The sequence below is a fragment of the Cetorhinus maximus genome, chromosome 14 (genome assembly GCF_964194155.1).
Source record: "Cetorhinus maximus chromosome 14, sCetMax3.hap1.1, whole genome shotgun sequence".
NCBI lineage: Eukaryota > Metazoa > Chordata > Chondrichthyes > Lamniformes > Cetorhinidae > Cetorhinus > Cetorhinus maximus.
The window spans coordinates 96,760,699-96,784,204 of record NC_135892.1 but is presented as its reverse complement, the minus strand read 5'-3'; the positions used below and the strand labels follow the sequence as shown (position 1 = coordinate 96,784,204).

General features: G+C 45.6%; 1 protein-coding gene across 1 annotated transcript in view; it reads left to right on the top strand.

The window, feature by feature from the left end:
- ryr2a (ryanodine receptor 2a (cardiac)) overlaps positions 1-23,506 on the top strand; it is a 794,383-nt gene that overhangs the window by 340,176 nt on the left and 430,701 nt on the right. The window contains exons 11-13 of the mRNA XM_078557297.1: positions 14,059-14,215; positions 20,105-20,269; positions 21,550-21,671. Coding sequence (XP_078413423.1) covers positions 14,059-14,215; positions 20,105-20,269; positions 21,550-21,671 — 444 coding nt within the window. The remainder of the gene's footprint in view (positions 1-14,058; positions 14,216-20,104; positions 20,270-21,549; positions 21,672-23,506) is intronic.

Genomic DNA, 23,506 nt, shown 5'->3' with positions numbered 1-23,506 from the left:
TATGACATGTGTTGCAGTTCTGAGTATGTGTCTAACGGCCTCCCCTGCAGCTTGCCCCCAAACTACTCAAATGCCACAGAAACCAACATATGCTACGCACAAAGCCCTTCTTCTCCTCAATCACTAAGGCTGACGTAAGCATTGTCAGTACCAATTTGCCCACCCAGCGTGTGACAGATGCCCAATGCAGTAATGGCAGCAATACATGGTGGGGGGGGAGCAAAGGCTAAGGCTGCCTTCTGCCTCAAAATGCCCAGACAGACATGGTACTCACCCGTCCGGAGCGCAGCAAATCATTGAAGCGTTTTCGGCACTGTGTGCCAGTGCGTCTGATGTCATCATGGGCACTTACAGCCTCGCCCATCTCCTCCCGTGCCTGGCTGGTAACATGGGGGGCCCTCCTCCTCCCATCCTCAGGACACAGAACATCACGTCGCTGGCCCACCTCTTCCAGGAGGACAGCAAGGCATGCGTCCGAGAATCTGGGTGAGCAGTGGCCCCCCGCTGGCCTCTCCTGCAGCCTGCCCCCCTCCTCCTCCACCTCCTCCTCCTCCTCCTCTGCCCTCCTTGAAGCATTTCTACCTCTGAGTGACCATGGTGCACTGCTTCAAGCAGGCTGCCTGGCCACTCTTTATACAGGCTGCCGGCTCCCCATTGGAACCGGCAGTCTGAGGCCGCCCGCCCCCGCGACTATTTTACCACTTTCCACGGGAGTCGCTTACCCATGGGGTGGGCCTTAATTGGCCTGCCCGCGGAAAATGGCGGCGTGGCCTGTTTTGCCAGCGGCAATTGGCCACCCGCCCGCGGAAAATGGCGGCGTGGCCTGTTTCGCCAGCGGCAATTGGCCACCCGCCCGCCGCCGAGTGGGTCGGGCCTGTAGTTCGAAAGGTTCTGATAAGTCCAGTGTGTGACCTGCAGACTTTGCCACATGCGGGACAGGTGGTGCTTGAAAGGTAGGATAGATGACTTGTTTGGAGGTTTGTGCATTCTCTCTAATGCCTCGTCTTCACCTCTGAGTGTTCCTGTCGAGCTCTTTCGATGTGTTTGGTGCCTTCCTGAATAAACCTCCATTTTGGTTGGTCACAAGCCAGGGGGATTGTCATGAGTGGGTGGGGAGGTTTGACTTCTTCAGGGATTCTTTGAGGACATCCCTAAAGCGTTTCCACTGTCCTCCTGGGAGACTCCTGCGTAATCGAGTTCCAAGTAGAGCAGTTGCTTTGGGAACCTAGTGTCAGGCCACAAATGACATGCCCTGCCCAGCAGAGTTAGTTTTGAGTGATTAGTGCCTTGGTGCTGGGCATCATGCTGGCCTAGTGCAGACACGATGGGCCGAATGGCCTCCTTCTGTGCAGTTAAAATTCTGTGATTCTGTGATGTCGACTTGGGAGAGGAGGCATCCACCCGATTTGGTGGATCTTGCAAAAGCACCGCTGGTGGTATTTCTCCAGTGCTTTAACATGCCTGCTGTAGGTTGTCCAAGTGTCAGGAGCATATAGGAGCTTGGGGATCATTGCTGTCCAGTAAACGTCTTGGGTTTGAGATTTTGGTCCTCAAATACTCTTTTCCTCAGTCGGCCAAAAGCTGAACTGGCACATTGGAGTCGATGAATTTCATTGTCTCTGTTTGCTCCCAAGATGTGGAAAATGGTCCATGTTTTCCAGGATCTCGCCATTGATCCTAATCGATGTGGGGAGGTGTTATGCTGTATGAGCTGGTTGGAAGAGGACCTTAGTTTTCTGGGTGTTTATCGAAAGGCCCATTTTTTCATACACTTCAGAGAAGGAGTCAACAATGACCTGAAGCTCAGTTTCTGGGTGAGTGATCACACAGGTGTCATTTGCATTTTGGAGCTCAAATGACTGAAGTTTGACTGATTTTGGTTTTGGATTGAAGGCGGCATAGATTGAACAGTTTCTTGTCTGTTCTGTAAATTATCTCCACGCCTGTGGGTAATTTGCTGGAGGTGAAGTGCAGTATTGCAGTGGGAATATGGAGAAAAGGATGGTGATACAGCCTTGTTTGACCCCAGTCTTCAGACAGGAGATAGGGCCTATGGCGGTTCTGTTGGTGAGGATCACAACTTGCAAGCCATCGTGCAGCAGGGGGAGGATGGTGACAAATTTCTGAGGGCAGCCAAATTTGAAGAGGATACTCCATAAACTTTCATGTTTAACAGAGTCAAAGGCCTTTGTGAGGTCGATAAAGGCCACTCACAGCAGCTGGTTCTGTTGTTTGCATTTACTTGGATTTGCCGTGCAGTGAAGATCGTGTCTGTGGTACCTCTTGGTGGTTGAAAATCGTACTGTTTGTCTGGTAGGAGCTCTTCAGGTGCTGGGAGGAGGCAACTAGGGAGTATTCCTGCAATGGTTTTCCCTGTGGCAGACAGCAGGGAGACTCCTGTTACCCCAATCAGACTTGTCTCTCTTCTTTAATATAGTGATATTCACAGCGTCCCAGAGATCCCCCAGCATGCACTCCTCTTTCCACATGAGGAATATGAGATAGCGCAGCCATGCCAGGAGTATATCTCTGCTGTGTTTCGGAAGTTCATTAGGAATTCTATTTGCTCCAGAGGTTTTGTTATTTTTCTGCTGCTTGAGAAGCCACACGAGGGCCGGTTGGAGTCCTACCTGCAGCATGGGACCCCGATTTGAGTATTCAAAATAGGGGGTTCCAGTCTAAAGCAGTTTGGGCTTCACATACGGAGGCTCCATGGAAAATGGCAGTGGGCATGAATGGTGCAAGATTGAGGTTGTAAGTATATCCCCACAGTCTTCAGAACATTAACGCCACTTGCTGAGAATTAACATGACTCCATAGAGTTTGTTAACATAAGAATGTAAGAAGATATATGAGCCTCTTGCTCGAGCCTGCTGCACCATTCAATAAGATCATGGCTGATCTGATTGTGGCCTTAACTCCTTTCCTTCCATAACCGTTCACTCCCTTGTAGATCAAACATCTGTCTAACTCAGCCTTAAATATATTCAGTGACCCAGCCTCCACTGCTCTCTGGGGTAGTGAACTCCAAAAGATTAATGACCCTCTGAGAGAAGAAATCCCCCCCTGATCTCTGTTTTAAATGGGAGACCCCTTATTTTGAAACTGTGCCCCCTAGTTCTAGACCCCCCCCCATGAGAGGAAACATCCACCCTGTCAAGCTCCCTCAGAATCTTATATGTTTCAATAAGATCACCTCTCATTCTTCTAAACTCCAATGAGTATAGGCCAAACTTGCTCAACATTCCCTCATTAGACAACCCTTTCAACCCAGGAATCAACCTAGTGAACCTTCTCTGAAGTGCCTCCAATGGCAATTATATTCCCCCTTTAGTAAGGATCCAAACTGTATGCAGTACTGCAGGTACATGAACAAACATTAATTCACGACGAAGCACCAGTCTTGCACCAAATGTTGTTGGTGTTATAAAACTTCTCAGTTAATATCAATTGAATGATTATTATGTTAATATTTAGATTATTTCAGTGCTCAGGTATGTTTTTACCTGGTATACCAATTTCAACACACGCAACACAATGGGCAGAATTTTCTGTTTGGCGAGCGGGGGTAGGCCCCACACGCCGACACGTAAAATGATGCTCGGTGACATCAGGCGTGCGTCCCAATGTCACTGCACATCATTCCGATCTTTCGTTTGGCGGGCGCACACCGGAGTTGGCTGCACGCCTGCCGAACTGTCAAAGGCCTGATAAGGCCATTAATAAATTAATTAACCAATTTGACAAGGCTGCCTGTCCAACCTTAAGGTTGGCGGGCAGGCGAAGAGCCCAGGCGGCCTTCGCATTTTTCGTGAAACCTCAATCTGCCCGTGGATGGTGTTTCATGAAGGGTTTATTAAATTAATTTAAACATTTTAAACACTTCATAAACGTGTCCCAGCTCATGTAACGCTGTCACAAGAGGGGACTTGAGTAAATGATTTCTAACTTTAGCTTCAGTTTTAACGTTTAAAATAAAGAATCTCCCTGAGGCAGCTCCGTGCCTTAGGGAGATTTCTGCGCTCTTTCGCGCTCCCCCCCCCCCCTCTTCCCCCCACCCGCACAGGTAGCGCTGAGCACTATCGGGCGAGCGTCATGCTGGGCAGGCCTTCATTGGCCCACCCATGTAAAATGGCGGCGCGCAGCCGATCGCAGGCGGCAATTGGCTGCACGCCCGCCTGCGCCCGTTCCCGACCGGCCCGCCCGACGAGGAGAAAGTTCTCCCCAATGTTGTTGTTCATTGCTGTTTTGTTTTTCGATTAATCACATTTGCCCCTAATTTTCCAGGTTAACACTAGTGTTGTGAAAAAGGCCACAAGTACGAACCTTAACATGGCATTCGAGAGTCAACTGTTGTACAAAAAATCCTCTGTACAAATGGCTGGGATCGGCTCCTCAGCAGCTCAAGAAGCTACTGCTTTAATTTATGGCAATCAGGGAGTTGGATTAATTTTGTATATAGGGTTTATTTCAGCACACACTTTATTGCTAGTCTGAATGTCTCTTCTTTCCTATCCACATTGTTCCCCCATTCCAGGCGGATAATGCTTGAGCAATCTAGATTGTAACCCATTGAACCATGCCAGGAAACCTTTATTTTCAAAACTACTTATGGCCCATGATTTCTCACAAAATGTGCTACTAATGTTTCTCAGGCCATTTCCTACAGAGGGTTGAAATCTGTAGGAGGACTTGAGTAAGGAGACACTTGTTTGTTTTAATCTTGCTCTCTTTAATGAGTCTCCTGAGTTATGCAGGTTGCACCAGTTGAGAGGGAAAATGGAACTTGTGCTTCAATGCATCTGCCAGTTCTATTCATATTGCATAAGTGCCTTTCAGTTTGTATTTTCTTCCCAGTAAGGAATATGTTCACTGTGTGATCAGGAATTCTCTTCAGGAACTCGGGGCACAACATGGATTTATATGAACTTTCAGTAGTGGCCTTTAATGCCACCCATTATATATCACCACTGTGAGTTAAATCTACTGACAACTTGAAGCCATGCCATTTTGCTGTCTATAATACACCAATAAATCAATGGACTATAAGCCACAGTACTTGTGAAAGCTCCACTGGAGACTAGGCAACCAGAGGAATTATGTCAATATTAATGAACCATATGATGATATAGGGGTATATGGCAGGTACCAAAACTAACAACTTATTGTATATAATTTTAAATGTTTTCCTTTAAATCTGAAACCTGACTTCAGTTCAGTTCAGTGGGAACGTTGTACTATAAAAAAAGTTTAAATAAGCAATTAATAAAAATGTCATGACAGCAGTTGCAGCAAGTTATAGATTGAAACATCAGAGCTCTTTGTTATTGATGAATGGTTTCTGTAATGGAAATAATACAGCTGAAATATTCTAAATGATGGATGACACACTATCTCACATTGACACAATGAAGAAACACTTCTCAATATGTCAAAGTGCGAATTATCTCCCTAGTTTGTTGCTGAAAGGGATTGTTTACCCACACTTCTACGCTTTGGCACTTATATCCAGACCTAATGACATATGTTGAGGGAGAAAGATTTCTGTAACTAGCATTGTAAATGTGGTGGGAAGGTTTTCTCTCTATGTTATTACTGAAGTAATCTTAAATAACATGTTTTTGCTGGACGTATCATGGGCAATCTTTCTACCATGTTCCTGAAGTTACTGACAATGAGCAGCATATCCTTTGTGTGGCAAACTGGCTGAACCCCTTCTCCATTCTTGCAGTCTCTCTTCTACTGTGTGCTAGCTTGACCAGCGAGAGCAGTGGGACTGGGTTACTGCGCGGTCTGTGAACGGATTGTGAAGATGTTTCATGCAATAATTTGTCATCTTAAAGAAACAAGAACTTGTTTTTGTGTTTTGACTTCTTCACTAAGTAAAATCAAAATACTGCAGATGCTGGATATCTGAAATAAAGGCAGAAAGGGCTGGAAAAACTCAACCGGTTTGACAGCATCTGTGGGGAGAGAAACAGAGTTAACGTTTTGAGTTGCATATTGTCACGAAACTATAATAATTTTCATAATATTATTGCGGGTTATTGTAAAGTGGGTGTATAGGGGTGAATGTAGACGATTCTGTCTGTGTGTGATTTAATTGAATTGGAGTCAGCTAGACTGCAAGCTTGAAATGATCAAAAGGAGTTAGGTGTAGAAGGGTACTTGAGATGCTAATGAATAAACGTGGATGAGGTCTTAGCATATAAGGCGTGAAGGAAATTTGCATTTTTAGATGAGTGAAGGAGTTGTTTGGATTTCAAAGGGATGGTAGGATGTTTACAACTGGCAAGATAAACAAGGCCAAGCAGTATTTTTATTTTTCCTTAAAGGAAAGAGGTCATATTGGCAACATGAAAGATTTTTATAGTATGGGAAAAGTACATTTCCAAAGACATATGGAACAATGGAATTCACAAATTAAAGAGAGAGAAACATGTATAAAGAAGGAAGGAAGGTGATGTTGGGGGAGTGGGGGTGGACATGTAAGATTTAACAGGAGTGTGTGAAACAGCCTTGAAGATGCCTCCAGCCATTTTTGTAAGAGTCTACTGTGCCCCGTAACTAAAGTTGGAGAAAAGCCTTTGAAGTCCCACTGTTGAGTGGGTGTTGTGGTAAACGTGCTGGCTTGCTATTTAAATTGAACATCTTTTTTGAACTGCTGCCTTAAAGGGGGTGTGTAGTTAGGAGTCAGTTTAATTAGGAATTTTGGGATTTATTATAGTATTAAGTAACTAATTTTATGTATGTGCTTGAAATCTTTTCTTAATAAATATTTTAATTTAATTTTTAAAATCTCGAAAGGTCTTAGTGGACTCTAAATTCCATTGCTTCTAAATTCAATGCACGCATCTTCTCGTAATAAACACAAATTGCAAAATTGTTGTGAGTGTGGCCAAGTTTCCCTTATGAATTTGATCCATCTGGCAGACATCACTTGCCATGCCATAACAATATGACTCATCTTTGGAAGAATTATAATTCTTCTGGTAATACAATTGGCCGCAGTGACCCTTTGAAAAGGAGGGGAAAGTCAGCCAATATGCACCTCATGATTTAATTAAATCAGAGTTGCTAGGTCGGTATTGAATTGGCACAATATCTATTGCTGGCCTACAATACTTGTCAATGAATGTGATCACTCCAGTTAACTCAGCCCTGGGGTTGCCATTGTTCACAGCTTCAGCCCTTTGCATAGATAAGAAATGATGATGCCAAAGCATCTGGAGTTAAGCTCATTGTTATGGCACAGCCGATGGTAAATGCTAAGCTGCACAAATCCAAAGGGAAACTTGAAACATCTGCCACAACTGTTTTGAAATTTGTATCTTTATTTCGAGATGCGTGCCTTGAATTCAGTAAGAATAAGTTCACCAAGTCTTAGGGGGTTTTTACAAAATTAAGTTAAACATTTATTAATAAAAGAAATAATTTTAAACACATACATAGGTCTACAAATTACTACTATGATAACTCCTAGCTCCACTGATTAATCTAACTCCCAGTTTCCCCTCCATTAAGGCAACAGTAAAACACATAGGCCAGAATTTTCCCATTGGCGTGCGGGGGTGGTCAGGTGGGGAGGCCTCTGCCTCCCATCCCTCGGAAGCAGGACCTCCTGCCGCACTGCCACCTCCTCCAGGAGGGCAGCTAGGCACTCATAGGTGAAACAAGGGGCACACTGCCCAACTGCCCTACCCTCTAGCTTGGCCTGCCCCGAGGGCCTACCCTTTGGCCTGACCTGCCCCGCTAGCCTACCCTCCGGACTTGTGTGATACACAGTAGCCCTCTGCTTTGCTCTTCTCCTGACCATTGTGAGCAGACTTGCAAAGGCTGCCTGGCCTTCATTTAAACAGTCCAATGGCAACCCGGTGGTTTGTGCACGCCTGCCGCCGCCCGCCTGCCGCCGCCAGCCCACTCCCACTATCCTTGGGAGTCGAGAAATACGCTGGCCAGGTCTTAATTGGCCCGCCCACTTAAAACGGCGGTGCGGACCCAACCACGGGCAGCGATCGGGTCCGCACCTGCCCACGCATGCTCCCGCACAGCCCACCCAACATGGGGAATATTCTTCCCATTGCTTTTAAAAGACCCAGGCAAAGTAACGCTGTACCCATAACAGTCGAATTCAAAGTGAGTTTTCTTCACTTCAGTGCTTTGTAGACAGCAGCTTGAGGCTTAGAGGCTTTTCACACTTGTGTTAGATCTTAAAATGTCTACCCTTACACATAGCCTTCTCTCCTTTATACATATTTTCCCCTTTGATTGCAAATTCCCATTGTTTCACTCTATCTTTGGACTTTACCTCTCTAATAATAAAAATCTATTGTAGTTCTAATTTTACCAGTAATCTTTGGGAAAAATAAACACACTGTTTCTTAACTTCTTAACTTCTTCTGGCTAGGTGTAACATTTTACCCCCTCTTTTGTATTCACGCTACTCTGGTTTATTTAAAAATGCAAATGTTTTCTTTACACCTCATATTCTAAAACTTCACCTATTTAGCATTTCAAACCTAGCCTCTCTTCTTACATCAAAGCCCTCAGACCAGCTGTCTTTAATTCAATTAAGTCCCACACACAGACCCATAGACACAGGCTCCACTATTACTCGACTTTAGCATAAATTCCAATGACATTATGAACATTATTATATCTTCCTTACACCCCATCCCTTGTAAGTAACCTTGAGTGACATAGGTTTAACTCCTTGTTTCAGGCAGAATTTTGCAAGTAATATGCAAATCAGGGTCCTTTAATGTGTGTATTGATTTCAGTTTTGAGGATCACACTCTGCCCTTTTCTACAGTCATCAAGTAGCCTAACTTGAGTGTTCTTAAAGGACTATTCTAAAACATGGCCCATAGATATTTTTAACTTTATTTTCATGGGGACAAGGGAACAGAAATGCTATTAACTGTTGATTTAAAGATTCACTGAGGTTTATTTTACATTTTGTCCAGAATTCAAGTAAAATGCCTTTGATATGTTTTACTAATATTGTTTATATGGCTGTTGAAGTTGATAACCATTGCAGTACGTGTTTGAAGATGCACAATGCTTCTTTTTAATGTAAGTTTTTTCCTCCAGATTTTGTCACTTCACCTCCTGAACCCTTGCTTAAAGTCTGGTTGCACAGCCACTGATAACTATCTGGCAACACCTTGACCAAACTGGTGTTAATGGAATTTCCACTTTGAAAGGCATCAGCTAAACCTGATCTTTTCCTCATGATCAGGCAGAGTTTTCCCGCACTCCCCGAGGCCAGTGATGTTGGTTACACAGGCTGAGATGAAGGAGGGTATTTTCCTGCGAGCTTCAGGTCCCCGCAGTCAGGCTGAAATGGGGAGCCAGAAACCTGCATGGGGCTGGATTTTATCGAGGCGTCAGGGGGTCCTATCGGCTGTCTAGAGAGCGGGCAAGAGACCCGCGTTGCCTCCTCTGGGGAAGGCCCACTGGTATTAAGTGACACCCAGGCAGTTAAGTAGACAGCTTTTCCCGCAGCACACTGGGGAGGCCGTGGCTACTGCCTCATGGAGCGACCCAGACCATAGATGAGCAACGGCAGGAGGGGCTTCGCAGTGTGCAGGTTGGGGGGATAGGGGTGTAGGGGGTTCAGCAGCAAGGGCAGGGGGTGTCTCTCTCCGCAGGCCCCATCTTCCCGATGTCACAGTACTCAATCAGACACTCAGTGCTTTTAAACGCAGGACCCCCCCCCCCCGCCCTCCCTGCCAAGCTATCCCCACCTCGAGTGACCACAAGCAGGCTGCACAGTTTTTTGTGCTGTGCACGCTGTATGTCGACAGGCCCACCTGCCACAGGTGGTGGATAAGGACTTTAAGTGGTCATTAATTGCCCACTTAAGGGCCTCAGTTGGCTGCAGGGCAGAAAGTCCGACCACGTGCCTTCCCACCCCTGACTTCGCCTCTGGCGGAAGCGGGAAGGCATCAGGGCTCAGGTATGCTACCATCCTGACTAACTAAATCCCCTTTCTGTCTTCAAACACACCACAAGAGAGGTCATAAAATTCCACGCACTCTGTGGGAAACAGTCACTCACCTGTGATTGTCCCCGCATTGGCCAATTCGTGGCCAGATGGTGGACACGGTGACCTCTTGAAGCTGGAGGGCCTAAAGCAGCAGGAGGTTCCCATTTAAGGTAGGTGAGGGGGAGGGGGGCCCTCTCTCCCACTTTTCAAATGTAAAATAAAATGCCCTTTGTAGTGAGGCCAGCACTGTGGAGGGGGAACCACAGGACAGGTCTGTGGTTGATGCTATGGCCAAGCAGGCGAGCAGGAGTTTTGAGCCTGATTGGAGCACTGGGCCCCTGGTCTGTTGCTGGGGAGCTGCACTGTCCCCCCAGTGCTAGGTTGACCAGACTCTTTATTGGACAGCCTGGTCTTTAGCCTGTCTGGTCACTGTCCGGTACTGGCTGGCTTCATATCCAGCATTTCGACCCTTAGTACATTTGCCTCAGTGAAGCACTGGCAGGGCTTGTGCTTGTCCCTTTCCCTGTCTACAGCAGCTTTGATGTGACAGGGATGCAGAAAACAGTGGGCAGGATCTTCTAGCTCCTCCTGCTGGCGGGATCTTCCGGTCCCACTGAAGTCAACCGAGATTTGAATGACCTGTCGCATCTGCCGCTTGTCTCTTAAACAGCACTGAATCGCCAAGCGCAGTGATGTCACTGTGTACATGATGACATCACCTGCTTACGTGATGACAACCCCTTGCGTGTTGCAATGGTGTCCAGTATGTCATGATCCTGGACCAGACCCTCAGGTTTTTGGTAAGACCCGGGTGGGGACCAATAACGTTTTGTTTCAAGCGGACAAAGTTTGAGATTCAAGACTCCTGCTAAGAGAATAAAGCCACAAAATTCCATGGGTTTTGAAGAAACAAAAATAAACTGTACAAGGCCATAAAGATAGAACGACTTACAGTATCTATGTTAGACTCTAACATTCAGAGTTAATGTAAAATACATGCCAATTAACAGGCAATCTGTGATTGAACATACCACCCTGCAAACTAACTAGCAAATGCGACCATGGCAGATCACATGGATTTCTCAACAACCCACTCAGACATCAGTAAACTCTGTGGGCCGAATTTTGCCGTCGGCGAGCTGGAGGCGGGGCCTGCTCACCGACGCGAAAATGACGCCGGATGACGTTGGGAGGAACCCCCGACGTCATCCTGCCCCATTTAAATCTTCAGGAAGGCGGGGACACAGCCAAATCAGCTGTCCGCCTGCCGACCTGTCAATGGCCAATTGAGGCCATTGACAGTATAATTAAAACAATTAAAGGCCCTGCCCGTCCAACCTTAATGTTATTGGGCAGGCCAGGAGCCCCAGCGGGAACTGGAAAAAACATGAAACCTCATCCACGGGCGGGATGAGGTTTCATGTAGGATTTTAAAAAGTTTAATTAAAGTTTATTAAAGTTTTTGTGAAACTTATTAACATGTCCCATCTTGTGTGACATTGTCACATGAGGGGGACATGTTAATGATTTTTTTATTTTTCTATTTTTACAGTTTGAAAACCTTTCAGCGATCTCCCTGAGGCAGCACTTAGCCTCATTGTGCGCATGCGTGAAAGAGCGCACTCTCACATTTGGGGAATCCGCCCCCCCCGCCCTCACAGGAAGCATATAGCGATTCCCGGCAGACGTCACACTGGGCGGGCCAATTAAGGCCCGCCCACTTAAAATGGCAGCAGGGCCCGCTTCGCCGGTGGGGATCGGCTCCCTGCCCGCCGGAGATTGGGTCGGTCTCGCCCACCCAACAGGGAACAAACTCAGCCCTGTGAGTCAGCCAATCTTGTTGGAACTCTGTCTCTCTCATGAGGAATTCCAATCATCGCCTTCGAAGATCTTGCCTTGGAATTCTCTCCACAAGACGCTCCAGCTTGGACAGCCTCAATGACGACCCACTTTGAAGGGTTTAAATCTCGTATCCTGAGACTCTGTTCCCCAGAATTCCCGAGTCTGTACTCCAGCACCAACTCACAAGCACACCTTTAGCTCTTCAGCTGTGCCGTGCAGAATGCTACTGCTCCAAAGGGGTACCTTCATCCCAACGGCCTGAGCATGGTGTCATCAGCCTTCTGCCTCCTTCGATCACCAGGGCTTCTCCTGAGTGCGCTTCAATTGCCCAGGCTTCTTCTGAGCCCTCACCACTTAAAGTCTGCCAACCACAGCCCCTTTCCTGCTTGGAGCTTTTTCTCTGCACCTCTTCTCTTAACTGGGACCTCTTCCTATTCCCTGCCTGGGACTCTTCTCTGAATTCCCAGTCACATGACTGGGGCTTTCACGCCATTTTCTTTTTGCGCAGGCGCACTGGATCTGTGTCCTTGGCCCAAAGAACTTAAAATTCTGTACTCCTCATACATAGCCCGCTCTGCCTGTTGGGGGACCGTTGGAGGACTTGGAGTACCCAGTACCACCTCTCCAATGCATAAGTTTGGCTTTCATAACAAGTATTAGTGGCCTCCAGCACTGGCCACCCGACCTACCGTCTGCAGTCAGCCTCTGACAACAGGCCCTGACAGCCTATTCAGCTGTTTAAGAGTCTGTGTACTGCTTGTGGGGATGTAGGCCTGCCACACCTCCCCCTCCCCATCCTGCCTTTGGGATAGTGGTCGAGGAGCAGGATGGAGCAGGGGAACCGGCCTGTAGGCCAGAGGCATGAAAGCCTTCACCCGCCTCTGTTCCCACCCCGACTGGTGTTAAAAAGCCAAAACTGAGTGCTTCTGAATGAGGGACCCCATCCCCTGCCAACCCCCTCCCCTCGGGTGACCACAAGCAGACCGCACACTTTTTCCTGTTGTGCATGCTGCATGTCGATAGGCCCACCTGCCACTGGAGGTGGATAAGGCCCTTAAGTGGTCATTAATTGCCCACCTAAGGGCCCCAATTGGCGGCAGGGCGGAAAGTCTTAGCACATGCCTTCCCGCCCCTGAAACAGTCCCCATTGTTTATAACACAAGGCACGTTGATGTCAATATGATTTGCCTGCTGTAATCCTTGGTTGGTTTAAAGGGGTAACTCTAAGACCGTAACAATTCACTACCTGAAGCTGCACACCCAAATCACGAAGAAGCAATTAAGTACACATGGTAATAAGATGCTATTTATTTATTAAACATATTTATTTTTGCAATCAGTGATGAACAGTGTGAGGTGTAACCTGATACCAGTCAGAGCATGATTAAATATACATGGCAATGGCATTTTAATGAGGTGGGAATGGGACGCTGAATGTTTTTGCCCGATATACAGTGACCGTTTAACATGTGGTAACATCAGCTGCTGCCGGAGGACCACCAACTCTTTGATCAGCCCGAAACCTGCTGGTCTTCCAGTGCAAACAGCTATTGACAGCAGTGTTGCAGACTGGCACGTTCCAAGGTCCAGGGACGCACTGAATCTTGGGGCAGCCGCCGCAAAGGCTCAATGGGGAAAGGCCACAGTCTAAGGTCCTCCCGCCACAACGGGCTGAAACCCTTTTAAACCCCTTGGGCTGTATGCACCAGAAAATGTTTGACATGAACTGTAAATGTACATTGTAAATGTGCATCTAAATTTCCTTGCAAGTATAGCGAGACACCTCGCTTATTGTACTGATAGAAACTCATCTGCTTTGCACTTTATCTGTTTTCAAATTTGAACTGTTACGTCATGTTCCTTTGTAAATTTTATGAATATAGTTTTGGAAAAAGAAAATTGACCATGATGGGAAATTACAAATGGTTAGCACTTTTGGACCGACTGAAACGTGGGTGCTCTCTGTGGCGGGGACACCATTTCTTTATTCAGATGTGAGCAATAACTGACATGAAAGAAAACGATATATAAAGCCACTTTGTGCTACAGTGCGGCATGTTCCCTTTGCACTGTCGGCAACAGTGATGAAGAACTATTCAGGTTACTTACTGTCGCTGTCTAGCGACTTGTTTATGTTTCACTCTTATTTACTGGGTTTTGTTTATCCTTTCACTGACTTTATATTGAGTAGGTATTATTTAGTTCTAATTGATTTCTTCTTGCAGGTGGAGTGGAAGCCATATCAGGTGGGGTCAGCCGTTCAGACTGAGACATGTTACAACAGGGAAGTACTTGAGCCTCATTGATGAGAAAGGCCTCCTTCTCATGGGCAAAGAGAAAGCTGATGTAAAAAGCACAGCCTTCTGTTTCAGATCATCCAAGGTATGCCAAGATAATTATTCACCAGTCTGACCGGATTAATGCTATCATTTAGCCTGTAAAACTAAAACTATTTTGTGTATTTTTTTACAAATTCCAGAACCAGTGAACTGACACTTAAGCTTAAGAGGAAACCTAAGAGATAATTGAGGCCAAGAAGGTGGGAATTGCATGGATTGGATTCCCCAGGCCAGTAGGCATCATTAAAAAGGGAGAATTGGATAGATATTAAAGGGAGTGGCCATTAGGAGTGAATCACTGGGCATAATTTTGAATTTCAACAATAGTGTAAAGCACATGGCATCACCTCACCGCTTGTTAAACGCCTCTCCTGATTTTAGTTTCTCGTGACTTCAATGGAAATGAATGTAAAGGGTTTCTGTTTAACGAGTGATTGCGCATTGTACACTATCATCCAAAGTCAAAATTACCCTCAATGTGCCTTGCCATTATGCTGGATATAGTAGATGATGGACCTCATGACTGGTTCACGACTGATGCAGAGAAACCAAATCCTAGCAAAAATTAAGATGATTCAGCTCACATTTCCTGTTATAATTTCAATGATTTAGCTATTTGACAAAAACAAAACAGCTTTCTGATGAATATCATTCCTGATTCTTCAAATTAGGATCTAAGAGATAAGTACAATTGCTGGTCGGCTGTACAATTGGATTAATCTATCTGTCTGCAACTCAGTTGCCTATAATCCTTTTGCTTCTATCCTGGATGTATCTCAAGTGGATATTTAATATCCATATATACAGTGTGGGCATTCATTGCAGCATGTCCCAGCTGAAAAATTGGACAAAATGCACTTCTTTAAAAGTTAGATGCCCCCCCCTCTGCACACACACACATGCATGTAGTAACATGTTGAAACTAGGCGCCATGTTTTTGATGTCATCTAGGATGTCATCAACAGCAGTATATTGTAAATATGCTGCTTATCCTAGCATAAATTAAATATTGAAGGGTGTTAAATCATAGGACTCTTTAAAAAGCACTTGACAAGATGACCTTGCGGTTCACTCACTGCACCGCACCCCCCACCGCCCGTCATCCCCTGATAATTCCCCCCTTCTCTTTATTGCTGACTTTAAGCTTATCGTGCTCACGGTGCTGTGAGATTTCCTGCCCTTTGTTTTGGCAAGCTGCCCGCTTGCTCCTTAACTTTTGGCAACTGATCGACTGTGTTCTTATGAGGCCTGAACCTGAAAATAGTTTGTGGCTCTTGCTGAATGCATCAGACTGGCCCGGTGAAGCAGCACGGACTCCGCGCCAGTTTTGGGCAGAAGTTCAAAATCAACCCATTATTCTTGATTTCTAGATTAAGGAAGACATAGGATGGCATTCAGAGAAACAATGGCAATATTCATTTTGATGTGAGAAAGATAAGCAAGTTTATATTGGAGGGAATGAGATTGAAGGCTGGAGTTTAGAGAAGAGCTACCTATCAAATATTAAGCTTTTTCTTGTATCGTGAAGGATAAGGGAGAGGTGACAAAATTACCCCCATTGTGCCTTGCCATTGTGCTGGATATAGTGGATGGTGAAATGGGAGCAGTATGAAAGGTAGAATTCCCATTCCACATGGCCACAGTCATTAATGTGGGACAGGCTCTGGGAGGCTGAAAACTTGGGCAGAGATTTTTCTTGACACTCCCCTGCTTTTTCTGCACTTCATGATACCGCTGTCCTGACTAAGGGGCTGAATTTTTAATTTGGGGTCAGGAACCGGACACGAGGGCTAGTTCAGGATCCAACCTGTATGGTGTGCTTTAGACATGCCTACTGTGAATTTCAAAGCTTCAGCCAGTTAAAGATCAGGGGAGATGGTGGCATAATGTTAATGTCCCTGGACTAGTAATCCAATGGCCAAGGGACATGGGTTCAAATCCCACCATGGCAACTGGTGGAATTTAAGTTCAATTAATAAATCTCAAATATAAAGCTAGCCTCAGTAATGGTGACCCTGACAGCCACCATCGATTGTTATAGAAGCCCATCTGGTTCACTAGTGAAGGAAATCTGCTGTCCCTACATGTGACTGCAGACCCATAGCAATGAGGTTGACACTTAACTGCCCTCTGAAACGGCCTAGCAAGCCTCTCAGTTCAAACGCAACTAGGGATGGGCAGTGAGCGGTGGCCTTGCCAACGATGCCCACATCCCATGAAAAAATAAAGAAAGCAGGCTCAGGGATGGCCGGCAGGCTCTCAACACTGGAAGGCCAAAGGGATGCCCTGCAGCACTCAGAGATGGGCAGCCACACTGGCTGAGGTGAGAGTTGCTGGTGTGACAATGCAGACAGTGAGGGACAAGGGCAGGTAAGTTTACTTTATTATTAGAAATGCCACAGCTGCCTGTCTACGATCCTGGAGAGCCAAACTCTCCAGGGCACAATCAGTGGCTGTAGCTGTGGCCCGGCAGTCATTATGGGTTTGGGAAGGTAGGGTGGGAGTTCCTTGCTTGATCCATTGTGTCCCCTGTTTCGGCCCTGAGCCCACCATGTTGGTCTGGGCATGGTCTGGGCCAATGAAGTCTGTCTGTAGCATTCGGTAGTTAATTATCAGCAACTAACTGCCCACCTAGCGGCAAATTGGTGATGCGACTAGAATCTTACCGGTGGAAGACATTACCTTGTGCTGAGGCCGAAACCCAGCAGGTGACTGGAGCCAGCCTCACAGTCGCAGGCTGGGAGGCCAGCGAGACCTCCCTTAAACCCTCCTGGGAGCCGCAGGTGCCAGAGTGTTGGAGCTACAGGCTATCCTGTGGAAGGGTTCCGCTCCACAACAATGGCCCACAAGAGGAATCATCCTTTCCACATCCACCCTGTCAAGGCCCCTCAGGATCTTATATGCTTTGGCCCATTGAGTTAGTGCCGGTCAAACAAGTACCTAACTATTCTAATCCCATTTTCCAGCACTAGGCCCATAGCCTTGTATGCCATGGTATCGCAAGTGTACATCCAAATACTTCGTAAATGTTATGAGGGTTTCTGCCTCTACCACCCTTTCAGGCAGTGAGTTTCAGATTCCCACCACCCTCTGGTGAAAAAGTTCTTCCTCACATCCCCGGTAAACCTCCTGCCCCTTACCTTAAATCTATGCCCCCTGGTTACTGATCCCTCCACCAAGGGGAAAAGTTCCTTCCTGTCTACCCTATCTATGCCCCTCATAATTTTATACACCTCAATCTCCTCTGCTCTAGGGAAAATAACTCCAGTCTATCCAATCTCTCTTCATAACTAAAACACTCCAGCCCAGGCAACATCCTGGTAAATCTCCTCTGCACTCTCTCTAGTGCAATCACATCCTTCCTATAATGCGGATTCCAGAACTGCATGCAATACTCTAGCTGTGGCCTAAGCAGCATTTTATACAGTTCCAGCATAACCTCCCTGCTCTTATATTCTATGCCTTGGCTAATAAAGGCAAGTATCCCATATGCCTTCTTAACCCTTATCTACCTGCCCCGCTACCTTAAGGGACCAAGGTCCCTCCGATTCTCGGTACTTCCCAGGGTCCTACCATTCATCGTGTATTCCCTTGTGTGCCTTGTTTGGCCTGTCCAAGTGCATCACCTCACACTTATCTGGATTAAATTCCATTTGCCACTGATCAGCCCATCTGACCAGCCTGTCTATATCCTCCTGTAATCTAAGGCTATCCTCCTCACTATTTACCACCCCACCAATTTTCATGTCATCCGCAAACTTACTGATCAACCCTCCTACATTCAAGTCTAAATCATTTATATTTACCACAAACAGCAAGGGACCCAACACCGATCCTTGTGGAACCCCACTGGACACAGGCATCCAGTCACAAAAATACCCCTCAACCATCACCCTCTGCTTCCTGCCACTCAGCCAATTCTGGATCCAATTTGCCAAATTGCCTTGGATCCCATGGTTTCTTACCTTCATTATCAATCTCCCATGCGGCACCTTATCAAAAGCCTTGTTGAAGTCCAAGTAGACTACATCAAATGCATTGCCCTCATCTACACCCCTGTTCACCTCTTCGAAAAATTCAGTCAAATTGATCAGACATGACCTCCCCTTAACAAAATCATGCTGACTGTCCTTGATTAATCCCTACCTCTCCAAGTGTAGATTAATTCTGTCCCTCAGAATTACTTCCAATAGTTTCCCCACCACGGAGGTTAGACTGACTGCCTGTAGTTCCCTGGTTTATCCCTTCCTCCCTTCTTGAATAATGGCTGTCCTCCAGTCCTCTAGCGCCTCTCCTGTGGCTAGAGAGGTACTGAAAATTGTTGCCAGCGCCCCTGCAATCTCTTCCTTGCCTCACTCAATGGCCTGTGATACATTTAATCCGGGCCTGGAATTTATCTACTCTTAAGCCTGCCAGACCACTTAGAACCTCTTCCCTTTCTGTGCTAATTTCATTAATTATATCACAGTCCTTCTGCCTGATTTCCATACCCACGTCATCCCTTTCATTGTGAACACTGACACAAAGTATTCATTTAGAACCCTACCTATGTCTTCCGGCTCCACACACAAATTACCACTATGTTCCTTAATGGGCCCTACTCTTTCCCTATTTATCCTCTTACTCTTAATGTACTTGTAAAATAACTTTGGATTTTCCTTTATTTTACCTGCCAATGTTTTTTGATGCCCCCTTTTTGCTCTCCTAATTTCCTTTTTCAGTTCCCCCCTACACATTCTTTACTCCTCTAGGGCTTTCGCTGTTTTGAGCCCTCAGTATCTGCCATAAGCCTCCCTTTTTCTCTTTATTCAATCCTGTATATCCATCGACGTCCAGGGTTCCCTGGATTTGTTGGTCCCACCCTTTGTCTTTGCTGGAATACGTTGGCCCTGTACTCTCCCGATTTTGTTCTTGGATGAGTCCCACTGCTCTGACGATTATTTGCCTAAAAGGAACCACTGCTCCCAGCCCACTCTGGCCAAATCATATCTGATCTTATTAAAATCGGCCTACCCCAATTTAGAACTCTGATTTCTGCCCAATCCTTGTCCTTTTCCATAACAACCTTGAATCTAACAGAGTTATGATCATTATCTGCAAAATGCTCCGCCACTGATACCTCTACCACTTGCCCAGCTTCATTCCCTCAAATTAAGTCCAGGACCTCCCTATGCACTGGCTTAAAAAGCTCTCCTGGATGCATTTTAAGAATTCCGCTCCCTCTAAACCTATCACACTATGACTAACTCAGTTAATATTGGGGAAGTTGAAACCCCCCACCATTACTACCCTATTATTTTTACGCTTCTCTGAAATTTGCCTACATATCTGCTCTTCTATTTCTCTCTGACTGTTTGTGGGCCTATAGTTCACTCCCAGCAATGTGATTGTTTCTTTTTTGTTTTTAAGTTCTACACATATGGCTTCATTTGAGGAGCCTTCTAAGATGTCATCCCTCCTTACTGCTGTAATTGATTCCTTGATCAATATTGCGATACCCCTTCTTTTACCTCCTTCCCTGTTTCGCCTGACGACCCTATATCCTGGAATATTGAGCTGCCAGTCCTGCTCCTTTCCCTCATATCAAGGGGGCTGGATTATGAAGAAGAGGAAGTTATGCTACAGTTGTATAGAACCTTGGTCAGATCCTTATCTGGAGTACTGAGTTCAGTTTTGGGCACAAAAACCTCAGGTAAAAATTATTACCTGGGTACTTCTTTAGAATGATAACGTAACTTACAGGGTTAAATTATGAGAACAAGTTGCATAAACTTGGTTTGTATTACCTTGAGTTTGGGAGTGGTGAAGATTATGCCAAGATGTGCTGTGGACATTTTTTGGGGGGGCACTGTAATGACTATTGATAAATAATGATATTTTGATTAGTACAGCTATTTACTGAAGAATTATTTAAGAATTACTTTATTTTCAGGAAAAACTGGATACAGGAATAAGAAAAGAGGTGGATGGCATGGGATCTCCAGAGGTTAAGTATGGAGATTCTGTGTGCTTTATCCAGCACTTAGACACTGGACTATGGCTCAGCTATCAGTCTATAGATGCCAAATCAGCTCGGATGGGAACAGCTCAACGTAAAGTAAGTACCTTGGCCTGGATTTTGTTGTCATTACTTAATTTCTAAGTTCTCTTTCCAATTTAGACATTGGGTAGAATATAATGTAAGTGAAGGGGATCTCGCCTGGTGGCTGGAAAGCCACTAATAGCCTTGTGTCACCTCTTTTTGGGTAGGCCAGCTAAATTAATTACCAATCAGGAGCTTAAATGGGCAGCGGTGGGCCTTCACTGCGGAAGTCCCGCCTGCTGAAAGCTGCCAGCCAATCAGACGTCAGCAGATCTTCATTGTTCGACAGCACCAAGGGGGCAGTGGTGGCTGCTGCTGGTAATGTACCCCCTGAGGCCCAGGTTCACTGAGGCATTCAGGCCACAGGTGAGTGATGATGGGAGGGGCTATCACGGGGTGGTGGTCACTGGGATGGAGTGGTAGTGGTTCAGCAGCAAGGGCAGGCACGTTGGCTCTCAGTGCCCCCCCCCCACCTTCCCAATGCCCGGTACCTTGATCAGGTATTGAGTGCCTTTGCACAAGGGACCACCTCCTAGAAGCCCACAAACAACCTTGATAGGATTTGCTCTTCAGGCTGCCCGCATGGTGAGTCCCTCTCCTGCCGCTGGATGAATGCCAGCAGTGGTGGGATCAGGCCTTTAAGTGGGCATTGATTGCCCATTTAAGGGCCTCAATTGGCAGCAGGGCAGGAGGACTATCCATGAGCCTTCCCGCCATGGATTTAATCAGGACAGTGGCGGGAAGCTGGCGGGGTTTCCAACCACCACCCTTCTGCCCAATTTACTGCCCCTTCCAACACCAAACCTACCTCGAGGAAGGGCATTAAATTCCAGCCATCCAGCGGGAATGTTGGATACCTTGAAGTTAGAGGAACATGCTTAACTGCAGGGCAGAGCACCTTCACAGACAGTGCACTTCAATTCCAAATTTAAAGTTAGGGAGAAAAGCCCTGCTAGATCAGCATGACATTTTACCCTTTTACACATCAGTCATTTCCTGGCCCATGAAAATGTGAACTGACGAATCACTGAAGTGGTGGTCCATTTGTGTTGTAGGTCTGCACCTACAAAGACCCGCAGTGAGACTGTCGTTTCACACCGTACCTTCAGAGTGACTTCTGTCCCATAAATCCGGATAGCTTTGAATATCAAAGGCTGAACCCCATCTTCTGATGACATGACGATAATTTTTATTCGCACACTCCAATCAGAGAAAAAAGAGAAGATACCAACTGCATATAAAATTCTTGAGATCTGACTGCAATAAGCAATGATTGCCTTTTCTCTCTATTTCAGGCCATAATGCATCATGAAGGCCACATGGATGATGGCTTAACTCTCTCACGTTCTCAGCATGAGGAATCAAGGACAGCACGGGTGATACGCAGCACCGTTTTTCTCTTCAACAGATTTATTGGGTATACTTTCTTTTGATTACTAGTTGGTTCTTAAAAAAGCTTAATGTGGCAACAGTGCAGATATAGGGTGGTTTTCTGGGGCGCTACAACTCCAGGGCATCTCTTCGGTCAGTTTTGAAATTACAGCCCCCTGTTTTCAATGGAGTCAATCTAAGAAATTGGGACATTCCTTGATGGTATTGTTACTGATCTAGAAGTTAGGAACATCCGACTCACACTGATAAGAAAATTAGCATTTGTGAAAAACATCATGCCTGACTTTTAAGCCGAGAAATAGTGTTTGTGAGATTTGCATACGAATGTTCATTGCTTTTGCACAACTGGTCTCTGTCCACTATTTGAATGCAGACATTAACCTATTTATTTGAAATGGCTTAACCCATCAGTTAAAATAGCAAACAGCAATATCATATCAATGCGTTAAGCATTTGTGTGCTATTACTAGCAACTGTAAATTCTAGCATATAGGGCGCATTTATATGTTGCTTGGCATCTATAACATTTTTATTTTAATTTAGCGAATGCAAGTCCCTGAAGCCAAGTGATAGCCTCCTCATTTGCTGAATTTAAGGTGATTAGTCTGCCACTTATTCTGTAGAGGGTACACTCCTCGGTAATGTGCAGAATTGTTTGCGTCTCTCCACAAATGCATAAGGGTTTGTAGTGATGCCCCAGCAGGATAGGTTGGCTGCACAGGAACCTTGGCCTGTCCTGAACCTGCTTATCAAGGACTACTCTTGCCAGGGTAGTTCAAAGTCTGCCATTATATAGCATTAATGTGCCCTGACACTTGTACTATAAGGCACTGTGGCATGAAGCTTTCTGCATGTCTGTTGTGTTTATAGGAGAAAGTGTCCATCATGACACTAAAGTCCTGTTGACACTTTTTAAGGCTGCAAATAAAGCATTCATGAGATAATTTCTGAATAACACAGTTTCAGCATCTGAACAGTGCTACAGAGACTCAGTACACATCTAAAATAAACAATGGATGTTTACCCATCTCAAATGATGATAATGTGTGAAGTAGTTGTGTTTTCATTATTCAGTTTACCTTGGGGGTTTTTTTTTTGCTATTAACATTCTTTTAATGCTTGACCCTAGATGCTGTTTTTGGGGGATACTGGGGGTAATTGAACTCTCCCTAAATAGGACCAATGGAATTCTGATACTCATCCCCCCCTATGAATTTGGAAGAGGAAACCCTCGAGCAGAATTGGAGGAGGACCATGGTGTCCAAAATTATTTTTGCCTGCTGTGTCTTACACAGCTTTGTTTTACAATGGGGCCTTGCAATGAAGCAGACAGGAGATGGCAGATAGTGGCAACCAGTTGTAGTAGGAGACAGAAGATTTGTCTGCTCAGAGAGCTGGCCACTCAAAGAGTAATAGATGTCACATTTAGTTACAGGTTTTAAATATCCAAAGCACAACAAATTTGCATTGTCAAATATATCATTAGCTCCATCAACCCAAAAACATTTTCCTCTTCAACGACCATAATCTGCCTCATATCAAAAACTGCCAGGATGCATTATAGTGTCAGTCATCCGGACTTTTATTGATTCAGGTATGTTCGATGTGCTTTGCTTTCACACTTCCCCGGAGTGAAGGTACAATCCTATACCTCTAATTACTTGCCCAGTGGGAACACAGATCTCAAGAGGCTCAGTCACAACATCTGTTAAGAATGCTTATGTCGCTAAGGGCTTGTGCTTCATTAATCGAACGAGTGACTGAATAGAGGAAGGAAAGAAAATAAAAGCAGGGTTTTATCTTTGTGCTGGGGATAGCCCTTTAAACTCTCTACTTTAGTTCTTTGATTGCCACCAAGCT